The sequence below is a fragment of the Sinocyclocheilus grahami genome, unplaced genomic scaffold, assembly GCF_001515645.1.
Source record: "Sinocyclocheilus grahami isolate Dianchi unplaced genomic scaffold, SAMN03320097.WGS_v1.1 scaffold1259.1, whole genome shotgun sequence".
Classification (NCBI taxonomy): Eukaryota; Metazoa; Chordata; class Actinopteri; order Cypriniformes; family Cyprinidae; genus Sinocyclocheilus; species Sinocyclocheilus grahami.
The window spans coordinates 421,192-434,730 of NW_015506438.1; the positions used below are offsets into that span (position 1 = coordinate 421,192).

Genomic DNA, 13,539 nt, shown 5'->3' on the forward strand with positions numbered 1-13,539 from the left:
CCTTGAATCAATTTGCATTTGCAAATGTTTTTTTTCCACAAGAATACCAACATGCTCACCTTCTCTGGTTTAAGAAGTGGTCTTTTACTTTGCTTTAGCTTGAAAACCAGATCCATTTTGGTCGCAGGCTAGATATAGTTCGTTTTATAGTTCATTGTGTCTGTTTCTGCTTCCAGTGGAAAGACTGCGATGCAGATTGGACGAGAGCAGTCTGTGACTCTGCCGCGACCCGACCTACAGGTGATCCGAACCCGCAGCAAGACCTACCCGAAGAGAAGCACACAGCCCGCAGGTGAGCCGCATCTCACGCCCGGTTCATACCCGATGAGGTGTTTCCTGAGACAAACAACCACACAGAACACCCCAGGCCAGGGGTTCTCAAAGTCTACATTACAAGATCCAAATCTGAATTTATCAATGTCAAAGGTCCGGAACAATTAGTTATTACAAAACTCGTTATTAATAAACATGCGTAACAAATCAACACTTATTTTGAAAATGACAGAATTTTAATTTTTGGGTGAACTAACCCTTTAACGCTAATGCAGCGTCTATGGGAGGGACGGTAAATTTGACATCTTTCTCTCTTCTGACTGCCGTTTTCAGTCTCTCTCAATTTTTTAAAATTTGATTGAAAGTCATGAAAACACTATCGTGGAGTTTTTCTTTTGCTATTTGAGGAAATGGGAATGCAAAAAATATATTTGTGGTACTCTCCCACTCACTGCTCTTCAATTAACCCAACTATGACAACTTCCGCAGCTGAGAAACCCGGAAATGTGAAAAAGGTCTATATTTCCCCTATCTTTATGTTCATACAGTCAAGGTGTTGAACGTTACACTGATAGTTTCAGCTTTTCAACGTTAAAAGGCAGTGATGTAGAATCAGTGGGCGGGGCTAAAGAGGCAGAGATGTAGAATCGGTGGGTGGGGCTAAACAAGCAGTGATGTAGAATCACAGCCTTCACAGACGGACGCTGCTGAGATTTAGCTCAAAAATGCATAAATACTCATATCAAACCATCTGTTTAACAGTCAAAGCAATAGTGATCACGTAATGAAAACAGTTATGCACACTTGTGTTGCGACAGATCCAATATAGCCTCAGTATCGGCTTTTAGTTTCAATCTTTCTGAAAATCCTGTGTCAAATTGTGTTTTGTTCGTAAACGAATCCACGGTGAAATGATGTGAACGAAAGATAGAGTTCTTACTAACGCGATCTGGATGTTCATTAAAAATAAACAACATTGGGATCAGAAGGAAAAGCAATGCAAACACTGTTTCTCCACAGCTTGGCACTGAACAGCAGGGCGGGGCTAAACAGGCAGAGATGTAGAATCAGTGGGCGGGGCTAAACACAGAGATGTAGAATCAGTGGGCGGGGCTAAACGGGCAGAGATGTAGAAGCAGGCGTTGATCTTCTGCGGAGGCGGTGCTTATCCACACTACTACATCAGAGAGTAGAACATCCCACAAGCTGTGGTTTTGGCAGACTGTGTTCAATATAAGCTGTTTTTAGACTATCGCGAAAGTTTTGAGTTCTTTAACTTACAGGATGTTTTAATAGTACAATGACCTCTCATATATCAATCAAGATCATGGGAATTTTGGTTTCTCAGTTCATGACCCCTTTAAGAAACCCAGAGTGTCACATGACATGAGGCTCAGGTGTGCGATTGATCGGTTGGCACGTTTGCTTCAGCGCTCCGCAGGCATGCGATTGAGATAAACGCTGTTGTTGTTGGGCTGAGGCAGGAATGTGTGGGTCACTCCTGACCTCAACGCATGTCTGCACCTCTATTGTTCTGCCCAACACTTGCACACTTAAACAATAGAGCAGAGACTAGAGAGGGCTCGAGTGGAGGATGCAGATGGACGCAGGAAGTGTTCTGCTGAACTGCATGGACACAGTAACATCAGACTGATGTTTTTGGCCACAGAAGCACTCAAGTTTGGGAATTATGTGCTTTAGGGCGGAGCAACGGAGGACAGACGGTCTCCAAGATGGAGAGCGCGAGTGAAGGCCTCAAAAGCACTGCACTAACGCCGGTCAAGAGGTATTCAACTCTTTGTATAACCTTTTCACTGCAAACAGTGATTTTATTCTTGAGCTCGTTCAGTGAGATCATCAAATGGAGACTGCGCTGAATCTCCTGCATCTCAGATGTGTCTCCTGAGAAAAAGACCCCAGTGACTTCATATAGATCTCCTCCAGTTCAAGAAGATCTCAGTATGAGCTCTGACATTTCTCAGAATCAAATGATCTGAGCTGCTTTGCACAGACTGTATGTCAACTATTGACTCATTTGGGTCTATTTTTAGTTCTCTGAAGGAATTTTAGGAGAAACATCTGAGACAAAGTTGATACATCAATGAAACAATTGAGAACGTCAATAAATGTCTTGAACTGCAAATGACTTTCTTCCTCAGTATTTTTATCTTGTTTTCAGCACAAATATTTAAACATCCCTAAGATACATTTGCTTGAGAACAAAAATTACTTCAGATTCTGAAAATCTTCTGAAAAATGCATCAGAAGTTGGTCAGTTTATGCTTAAAATTAAAACAAAAAAATTCCCGCTGGAATCAGGAAAATTAACTAAGTTCAAAGGGAAAATTGATTATTTTTCTGACTCCATTTAGAGATTTTCTCTTGTTTTTAATTGTAAACTCACTTAATTTTGATAATGTTTTTTTTTAGAAAACAAGACTTAATATCTCAAGTCATTTTGATTCTTAAGTAAATGCATCATGCTTTATGAATGTGTATATATTTGTACTGAAAACAAGACAAAAATACTGAAGAATTTTTTTTGCATTGTATCTAAAGATTCTTAAATCAAGATTCGTTTCCTTGAGAAGCAAAATGACTTAAAATATTGAAATATTGACAAGAAATAAGTGAGTTTAAACTTTTAAAAAAACTATCTGCCGATGAGGTCAGACCCCATTTACAGATATTTTTTCTTAAGCAAAACTCATTTATTTTTGATAATGTTGTTTTAGAAAATAAATAAAAGTAAATTAGATTTTTAAGTAAATTTATCATGATAAATGGTTTGATATTTGGACTAAAAAACAAGACAAAAGTACCGAGGAAGAACACTTTCTTGCAGTGTATCTGAGCAGTCTTAAATCCAGATACATTTACATGAGAAGCAAAAAGGACTAAAGATGTTAAGTCCTGTTTTCTAAACCTTTTCTAAACCTGTCCATAATTAAGTGAGATTAAGTTTTACAACAAAAAAAGACATCCACGGATAGGGAAAGAAAATGAAACTTAATTCACGGGGAAAACCAGATCATTTTTCTAACCTCATTAAACTCACTTTATTTTGCTGTATCTTGATTTAAAAATGTTTCGATATTTGTGCATTGTTTCACTGTATCTCCCCAAAGTCCCAAAGCAAAGACAGACAGCACTTCAGAGCCGCAGAGCAAGCCCAGTGCACCATGGGAAGAAGACGCCCCTCAAAGGTACAGCACTGAGAGTTCACTTGTGCTTCCTATATTTACCACGGTACTGTTGGATTCATACCGGTGTTATTTTATTATTTGTGTACCATTATAGTATTTATTAATACTTAGAATTTTGTTTTTCAGTATTTTATACAATTTTTATAATTTGTTTATATTTCTATATTGCTTTGAAATTAATACTCAACTTCAACTTATTTGATTTATTTCAGTTGTATTTATTAACATTTTGAATCAGGCTAGCTTCTTTTCTGTATTGTGCTTTAGTCGTTTTTTATATTTTTATAGCTTTAATTTAAGCACTTCATCTTAAAGATATTTTTAATTTAGCTGTGTTTATTAATACTTTGAATGAGCTTTTATTTATTTACTTAAATTTTAATAATTTAGTTGTGTGCTTTATTCATTTGTATTAGCTGTTGCTATATGGCTTTAATTTTAGCACTTCAACTTGTTTTATTTCATTTATTTGTATTTATTTATATTTCAGCTTTTACCTTTATATTTTCAGTTTATTTTAGTAATTTTGTGCTTTAGTCATTTTTATTAATATGTAATTCTGTATGCATTTAATTGTAATACCTTAAACTTGTTTTATTTCATTTAGTTGTGTTTAGCTTTTATATTAGTTTTTCAGTTCTCATTTTATTTTTAAGATTGTTAGAACTTTGTGCTAGGTTTGTTTTTTATGTGTATTTCTGTGTAGCTTTAATTTTAGTACTCCACCTTAAGGTTATTTTATTAAACTTATTTTATTTAGTTGCCAAGTCAACATTTCCATGTCATTCATCAAGTATTTCTATTTTATGTTAACATTATTTCAGTTACCAAAACCGATTTTTAGTAGTTTCACTTTTAGTGAACAATATCAGCACTGATTCATATTCATGCACTATGGTATTTTATTATGGTATGCCGTTGTATCTGTTTTGTTTGTGCATTCTTGTCCTCTCTAAGCTGTCCCGTCACTGTTTTTTCCTCAGCGGTCTGTACAACTCGGCCAGCGAGCGGAACAAATCTCCCAAATTCCCCAAAGCTCACAGACGTTCACCCTCGGGAGGCAGCGAGAACGAGACGTCTCACTCGGCCCGCCGCAGGTGTGCACATGCATCCCGCCTCTGCATTCAGACTCATTTATGACCTTGAGTGTTAATGCATCTGAAGAAGTGCATGAGAGTCTTTGAACAGCAGCGCTGAATCTCAATCCAGATGCATTTGCTCCCTCTAGTGGAAGTCAACTGGAGCAAAGGGGTTTTGTTACTCCTGGTGTGTAGCAAGAAGCCAAACACAAAGAGTAGCATCCAGGACTATTATTGTTAACTAACACTAAAACTATACTATATATATATATATATATGTATATGTGTATGTGGGTCAAAGACATTAAGATGTCCGCATCAAAATAAATGTACAAAAGTGATTATATGTCCATGGAAAGCACATTAAATGTGTAAATAAAGTGTCTACTTTTAAGGTTTCAAATAAGTTTTTGGAGAATAAAATGCCACAATTTGGTAGAAATAATGTTACGTTGTCATTCAGTGTAACACCATATTTATGTACGAATTCAAACATGCTTATTCTGACGTGTACATATTAAAATAGATAAAAGAATAAGGGAGCATATTACATTTTATTGTGTTATAAATGAGTAAAAATAAATACTGACAAATGGGCAAAACCTAGGATGGTGGCACATTTTAAAAATGTAAAATTACAGCTAATTAGTATTTAGGGTGAAAGTAATTAGTCTTTTAATGTGTCATAAATTAATTTTTGTTGTAAATATGCCTGAGAAGATTGTTACACTGAATGACATTTCAGTGGCTCTCTTCTGTAAATCAGGGGAAAATGTATGATATTTATTTTTTGCTCAGAAAAACAAAATTGCAATTAAATTAAACGGAGAACTTGTAAAACAAAAAATGTGGGAAAATCAACAACAATTTAAAGCAGTATTACACTTATTGTTTTTATGCTTAAACCCTTTTTCGTCTTTGACCCTTATATATATGAATTGAATTGAATTGAATAAATTAGTTAATTAATAAATAAATACATTTATTGGCTTGAATAAAGTAAAATAGAAAAAATGTGAAAACATTTTTTTTCCAGTTGTCATTTTAATTTTAGTTTGTTTTAATTTTTTTATGTGCTTTAGTCATTTTTAATAGTTGTTGTTTTTTTAAATGTTTCTATATAACTTTAATGTTAGTACTTCAACTTCAACACATTCATTAATATTCATTAGCTTTTATTTTTCAGTTTTCTTTTCTTTTTAGTTTAGCTTTTATTTAGGCAACATTTCTCATTTTTGCATAGTTTAAACTGAAGCACTAAAATCGCTAACTGGAAATAAATTATTTAATTTAAAAAATAAAACTGAAATGAAAATAGATCAAACCTAATAGTAATATTTGTTTCAAATAAACAAAAAAAAGCACATATTTAATGTGTATTAAATTACTAAATATTTAACTAAAATTACAATTTAATGTTTTTAAAAAAAAAGCTAATTCAAAATATTTATAAAAACTATAATAGTTTATAAATAATACAAAAATAACACTGGCTGCATCAGAATGAATATTTCTTCTACTGTATTCCTTTCAAAAATTGAGAACGCAATACATTGAATATCTTGTAATGTTTAAAATAAACAAAAAAGCGCATAACAAAGTTACTAGAAATGTTACCTAAATTCAAATGAGAGCTGAAAGTATCAAAAATAAATGCTCAGTTCAGAATAGTATATACATTTAAAAAAAAAAACATTGCTTGTATCTTTTTTAAATGTACTTCAGTCTACATTAGTCTGCAATACATGGATTATTTAGTTATATTTTGTCAGCAGTAGAGGAGGTGAAAGTTCCTCTAGTTATGAGTTCTTGCCTCTGGGCATCAATAAGAAGTGAATCCTGCCGCAGGCGAGGAACTGATGAAAGAATGGCTGAGAATAAATAAATACTGATAAATCCTCACAGCAGCGCAGGCGTCTGTGTCTGTCGGAGATGATGAAACAGTCCGTGTTTCTCTTTAAACGTCCTTCATTGTGTTTTGTCTCGACAGAAAAGGTCAACCTACTGACGACCCACAGGCCAACAAACAATACAGGAGGAGGTTCGCTTTTATTCGTTTGCTGCTTTAGATTTCAACAGCTTCACAACTAATATAATATATAACAGAAAGGAAACAATCAGTGTTTGGTGTCGCGCAGCTCTTTGTTTTTCTAATTTATGCTTTTCAAGGCAAGACAGTTTCTTGGAGTTTGTCGCTGGCTGGTTTTAAATAGAGCCAGACACACAAAATCTGCAGAATGTAGTGTGTTAAAGGAGCAGATCACCCGAAAATGAACATTTGCTGAACATTTACTCACTCCTCGGGTCATCCCAGATCAGGATGAGTTTGTGTCTTCATCAGATTTGGAGAAATGTAGCATTGCATCAGTGTCTCAGCAATGGGTGCTCTGCAGTGAATGGGTGCCATCAGAATGAGAGTCCAAACAGCTGATAAAAACATCACAATAATCCACACCTCTCCAGTCCATCAGTTAACATCTGGAGAAGACAAAAGCTGAGACACATCCAGCATTAAGATGTTTTTAACTTCAAACCATTGCTTCTGGCTAAAATACGTGTCCGCTTCCTTCAATGAGAAACGTATGTCTCCTGTTTTCTCTCACATCAAAATCCATCAGTATTTAGGTTCGTAAACGCTGCTTGATCTGTGCAGATTCTCTCCTGATTCAGACCAGACCACTTTTTCACTGGAGGAAGCGTTGTTTAAGATGTTTTTAACTTCAAACCATTGCTTCTGGCTAAAATACGTGTCCGCTTCCTTCAATGAGAAACGTATGTCTCCTGTTTTCTCTCACATCAAAATCCATCAGTATTTAGGTTCGTAAACGCTGCTTGATCTGTGCAGATTCTCTCCTGATTCAGACCAGACCACTTTTTCACTGGAGGAAGCGTTGTTTTGTTACAAACGTCGGATTTGTTTCTTCCAAACGCACAGCTTTGGTCTTCTCCAGATGTTAACTGATGGACTGGAGTGCTGTGGATTACTGTGATGTTTTTATCAGCTGTTTGGACTCTCATTCTGACGGCACCCATTCAGGATCCATTAGTGAGCAAGTGATGCAATGCTACATTTCTCCAAACCTGATGAAGACACAAACCCATCTACATCTTGGGTGAGCTGAGGGTGAGTAAACACTCATTGGGAACTGTAAGCACAATCAAAATAGGTATATTAAATTTCATTATAATTAAAATATTAAATAAATAAACATTCACAAACATTTGTTTGCTGAGTTCTGCAGTTACAGTTTGGGCCTGGATTTATATATTAGCTGAGTTCTTTTCTACAAAAACTTTATTGTAATTTCATGTTTTTTGTTAGAGAGGGTGTTCATGCCCAGGTATTTTTAAACAGAGTAACCTAATTTGGAACAGAGTGATTATAGATGTGATTTCTATTAATAACATTTTTGTAGAACTGATTATGATCAACTTTCTAGAGCTGTTCAAGAATGTGTGTCGTTTTTCCATTCTGCCCTGTCACCTTTAACCCCTCTGATTGGCCCCTTTAGGTCACGTTCCCGTGGAAACACCAGCAGCGGCAGCGAATCCGAGAATTCCAACAGGGAACATCGTAAAAAAAGAAACCGGTGTGTGATTGAGCTGTCAGGACAATAAAAGAGCACAGGCCTCCTGATATATACGGACGTTATAAATTAAGGCAGTAATGGTCTTAAAAACAATTGTTGCAGGAACTTGTGAAAATCTTTGAGAAAAGCAGGAAATCTTTGCAAGAATTTGTATCATGATATAAATGCATTCTCATCTCTGTAACCTGCAGGTCCCGGCAGGAGAACGAGATGGTTGACTCTGGTCCGCAGTGGGAGGTCGTGCTACGCAGACAGAAGGAAAAAAACCCCAACGATCCCAACCATCGGCGCTCGCGACACCGCTCACGATCGTAAGCACCTGAAACTATTAACCCTGTAAAGCCTGACATATGAAGTCGTGGTTTTTAAATGGAACATATTTGACACATCAGGCTTTTATGGCTCATATAATCTGGTTTAGTGAGAATATAGAGAGAGAAAAACAGCCCAGTTTTATTCAGAGTCCCAAACTGAGCAAAAATATGAAATATGGTGCAGATGCTGATATTTACATAGACAAGAAGTAGTTAAATTCTGATGCTTGTAATTTAAATCAATGAGATCTTTATAAGAGTACAGCAGATACTTACATAAAATGATCTAAATATCAGTCATCACTCTATATCTCCAATAATAGTAAGATGAGATTGAAATGCTCCAAACATATAATGCAGTGATTGAGAGCTGAAGAAATAAAGGCTCCTCAGAAGATGTGAGATGTTCTGGAGGCTTGTGAAGATCATTCCTCCGCTGAGGAACAGTGAAAGTAAAGCTTCTGGAAACAAACGCTCCTCAAAAGATCCTGAGGATCAGATTTGAGACTCTAAAACATGATTGATGGAGAATCAAGTAAAGCTGAGCTGCTTCAGTCCAGTAAGTGTTCATCTGGAGATATTACTGCAGTTATTCTCACGTTTACTTGATAAAAATCGGTCAAGATTTGACACGAGAAGCTCCAGCTGAAGCTGGATGTCTCTACAATTACACTAAAAGAGCTTTTACTGGATAAAACACTCAAAACTATCAATCAGACGACAGAAGATTGCGTGTGACAGCAAAGTTTTGTTCATGTTGATCATTAGAGGCCCATAAAGATTTAGATTTTTAGTAGATTTTTAGGGTTAAATCATAAAAAATCTAAATGACCCGACCCTTTTTCTTCTCGTCTATCGCAGACAAAGTCCTGACATCCAAGCTAAAGAGCAGCTCTGGAAGCACATCCAGTGAGTTTAACGTCCCGCTCGTCACTGATCAGACTCCAGCTCTAAACGGCAGAAGACAGACGGTGATGATCATGTTGTGTTTGTGTGCAGGAAGGAGCTGGTCGAACCTTCAGGTCTCTCTGAGGAGCAACTAAAGGAGATTCCGTACAAGAAAGTGGAGTAAGTCAAATAAACCTGTCCTCCTATAAAACAGGACTATCAATAATTCCACAAATAGGGTTAACATTGGTGTCCCATAAAAAAGGAAATGCCCAAATGTATACGCCTAATGAAAGTGTGCCTCTTGTCAGTGTTAAAACCCCCAGGCAATTAGTGTCCATAGAAAACACTGAAGAAATAAAGGCTCCTCAGAAGATGTGAGATGTTCTGGAGGCTTGTGAAGATCATTCCTCCGCTGAGGAACAGTGAAAGTAAAGCTTCTGGAAACAAACGCTCCTCAAAAGATCCTGAGGATCAGATTTGAGACTCTAAAACATGATTGATGGAGAATCAAGTAAAGCTGAGCTGCTTCAGTCCAGTAAGTGTTCATCTGGAGATATGACTGCACTTATTCTCACGTTTACTTGATAAAAATCAGTCAAGATTTGACACGAGAAGCTCCAGCTGAAGCTGGATGTCTCTACAATTACACTAAAAGAGCTTTTACTGGATAAAACACTCAAAACTATCAATCAGACGACAGAAGATTGCGTGTGACAGCAAAGTTTTGTTCATGTTGATCATTAGAGGCCCATAAAGATTTAGATTTTTAGTAGATTTTTAGGGTTAAATCATAAAAAATCTAAATGACCCGACCCTTTTTCTTCTCGTCTATCGCAGACAAAGTCCTGACGTCCAAGCTAAAGAGCAGCTCTGGAAGCACATCCAGTGAGTTTAACGTCACACGCTCGTCACTGATCAGACTCCAGCTCTAAACGGCAGAAGACAGACGGTGATGATCATGTTGTGTTTGTGTGCAGGAAGGAGCTGGTCGAACCTTCAGGTCTCTCTGAGGAGCAACTAAAGGAGATTCCGTACAAGAAAGTGGAGTAAGTCAAATAAACCTGTCCTCCTATAAAACAGGACTATCAATAATTCCACAAATAGGGTTAACATTGGTGTCCCATAAAAAAGGAAATGCCCAAATGTATACGCCTAATGAAAGTGTGCCTCTTGTCAGTGTTAAAACCCCCAGGCAATTAGTGTCCATAGAAAACATGCATTATTCAGCTCAGTGAATCTCTAAAACCGTTCCTCATGAGCTGTATGTAAATCTGATGTTTTGGGATATCAGTCTGCTGAACGCCAAGTTCGCATTAACACAGAAAATGAGCTTTTAAAGGGATAGTTCACCCAAAAATGAAAATTCGGTCATTAATTACTCATCCTCGTGTCGTTCCAAACCCGTAAGATCTTCGGAACACAATTAAGATATTTTTGATGCATTCCGAGAGCTCTCTGACGCTCCCATAGACAGCAAGGATCCTAACACGATCAAGACTCAGAAACGAAGCAAGGACATCGTTAAAATAGTCCATGTGGCATCAGTGGTTCAACCGTAATTTTACGAAGCTACTTTTTGTGCACAAAGAAAACAAAAATAACTTTATTCAACAATTCATCTCCTCCACGTCACCCTATAGCGCCATTTTGGAGAGCATCACATGCGTAAACAACGCATGCAATGTATGTACACGGATACAATGTTTACGTTGTTTGCGCTTTGATCTGAACGTTAACAACGTATCCGCGAACATACGTTGCATATGTTGTTTACGTATGTGATACTCTCCAAAATAGAATTGGAAAGCTTGTAGCTGTTGTAAATTGTAGCTTCGTAAAATGACTTGCAAACAGCTGCATGTATCTGGTTTCAGAACACAAGGTGACCCGATCAAGATCCGCCATTCACATTCTCCCAGGAGCTTCCGGCAGTTTCGACGCTCCCACTGTTCGGATGGCGAGCGGTCTGTGCTCTCCGAGGTCAAGTAAGTGCATTCTGAGCGGTCAAGAGGATGTTTTGTATCACACGCGCCGATCTCAGGTCAGATTCATTTTTATTGTCTTTCAGCTCTCGGACCGATCTGGTGCCTCCTCTCCCGGTTACCCGCACCGCAGACGTGCCTGGTTCCAGCTCGACCCCTGCACAGGTCAGACACACACTTTGCCTTCTTAATTATTTAAAGGAATAGTTCACCTAAAAATGAAAATTTGCTTAACATTTGCACACCCTCAGGCCATACAGGATGTAGATGAGTTTGTGTCATCATCAGATTTGGTGAAATGTAGCATTCCATCACTTGCTCACCAATGGATCCTGAATGGGTGCCGTCAGAATGAGAGTCCAAACAGCTGATTAAAAACATCACAGTAATCCACAGCACTCCAGTCCATCAGTTAAAATCTCAAGAAGCCAAAAGCTGCGAGTTTGTTAGAAACAAATCCATCAATAAGACGAATATAAAATACGAGTCCATAATCCATAATAATGCTTCCTCTAGTTAAAAAAGTGGTCTGGTCTGAATCAGGAGAGAAATCTGCACAGATCAAGCACCGTTTACAAGCCAAAACAGCTCTAAACAAATATGTGGATGGATTTTGATGTGAGAGACAACAGGAGATGCACTTTTTCTCTAGAGGAAGCGTTATTATGGATTATGGACTCGTATTTTGGCCAGAAGTGGTGGTTTGAATTTAAAATGCTAGATTAGAAGTTACATTGATGGTTTTGTTACTTACAAACACGCAGCTTTTGGCTTTATAAGATGTTAACTGATGGACTGGAGTGCTGTGGATTATTGTGATGTTTTTATCAGCTGTTTGGACTCTCATTCTGACGGCACCCATTCACTGCAGAGCATCCATTGCTGAGCAAATGATGTAATGCTACATTTCTGCAAATCTGATGAAGATACAAACTCATCTACATCTTGGATGGTCTGAGGGTGAGTAAATGTTCAGCAAATTCTCATTTTGGGGTTAACTATTCCTTTAAGTGGTGAACAGTTTCATTGCTATTTTTTAATGTTAACCTTTAGAGCGAGAGTCAGAGATCCATCTGATTTCAGTCGGTTATTTCATCAATGTCTGATGTTTCTCACTCTATTGTATGTGCCTATTTCTGTTCCTTTCAGAAGAAAGGCTCCAAAGACACTCTCTCAGAGAGCTCCGAGCAGGACGCAAAAAGCACCGCCAAGGTGGTGAAGACCGTGCACACATCTCGAGTGAAAACAGAGACGTGACCGCTTTCACAGTCGACGTGTCAAGGACGAACGGCAGGGTTGCCAGTGAAATGAAAAGTCAAGCTCTGGTGGAGCCTGTATGAAAACACTGAAGTTATGCAGATACACGGACACCCTCAATAAAGATTCAAGCTCCTTTCTTCATAGTTCATGCCATAAATGCATTTCTTCACCAGTCTAGGATTAGCCGTGTCCCTTCACAGAGGTTTGGTCGGTGTATCACTCAAGCACACTGCAAACTTAGAAATTAGATTAATTTCCTACTGACAATCAAATGAAGGATGGTGGACTGTCGGTGGTGTCAAGTCTGATATTGCAAACATCTCAAACTCTTTTGAACACATTTTCTACAGTATTAAACGTCTGTGCGCTCGAGCACCGTGTGGGAATGATGGTAAACAGTGCGTCGTATTATTATTATTATTGTTCGTTGTGTCCTCAGATTTTAGAGTCAGCTCTGCTGTAGGAAATGTTGCTGCTGTATTTCTATTTTTGTTTTTGCACAATAATGTAGACTCGTGTATCTTGTTTCAAAATCACTGTAGCTAAACTGGAAGCTCAAATTATTGCGTTTTAACAACTTCTTGTCAATAAATACATTATAATACATTCATTCTGGGGTTATTGTACCTGTCTGGTGTCTTTGCAAAAGCAAAGTGCACTGGTTTAAATTATTTGGTTATTAGGATGTTATCTGTGAAATGACACACTGCAGCCAGTAGAGGGAGGCAAACAGCTTGCTTTTTTGTATTCTGAAGTCAGTGTAAGTGTAAAAAAAATAATAATTTACAGTCAGCTGACAGGAGCAGACCTCATTGTTAGATCTTTTAGTGAAAGAACCAAACTTATGATGTTTTTGATTAATGAAATAAGATTTTTGTCATTATTTTTATTACGTGGTAAAATGCGATAAGGAGCTTGAAGCTCTTTAACTTGGTAGACTATTT

At 37.4% G+C, this 13,539-nt stretch overlaps 1 protein-coding gene across 1 annotated transcript in view; it reads left to right on the forward strand.

Moving 5' to 3' along the window:
- LOC107568581 (band 4.1-like protein 4) overlaps nt 1-13,336 on the forward strand; it is a 57,108-nt gene extending 43,772 nt beyond the window's left edge. Inside the window, exons 13-24 of the mRNA XM_016254548.1 lie at nt 177-292; nt 1,975-2,059; nt 3,402-3,479; nt 4,463-4,576; nt 6,549-6,599; nt 8,071-8,148; nt 8,340-8,459; nt 10,191-10,238; nt 10,331-10,399; nt 11,228-11,338; nt 11,422-11,500; nt 12,485-13,336. Coding sequence (XP_016110034.1) covers nt 177-292; nt 1,975-2,059; nt 3,402-3,479; nt 4,463-4,576; nt 6,549-6,599; nt 8,071-8,148; nt 8,340-8,459; nt 10,191-10,238; nt 10,331-10,399; nt 11,228-11,338; nt 11,422-11,500; nt 12,485-12,592 — 1,057 coding nt within the window. The 3' untranslated portion in view covers nt 12,593-13,336. The remainder of the gene's footprint in view (nt 1-176; nt 293-1,974; nt 2,060-3,401; nt 3,480-4,462; nt 4,577-6,548; nt 6,600-8,070; nt 8,149-8,339; nt 8,460-10,190; nt 10,239-10,330; nt 10,400-11,227; nt 11,339-11,421; nt 11,501-12,484) is intronic.
- Nucleotides 13,337-13,539: the final 203 nt, after the last annotated feature.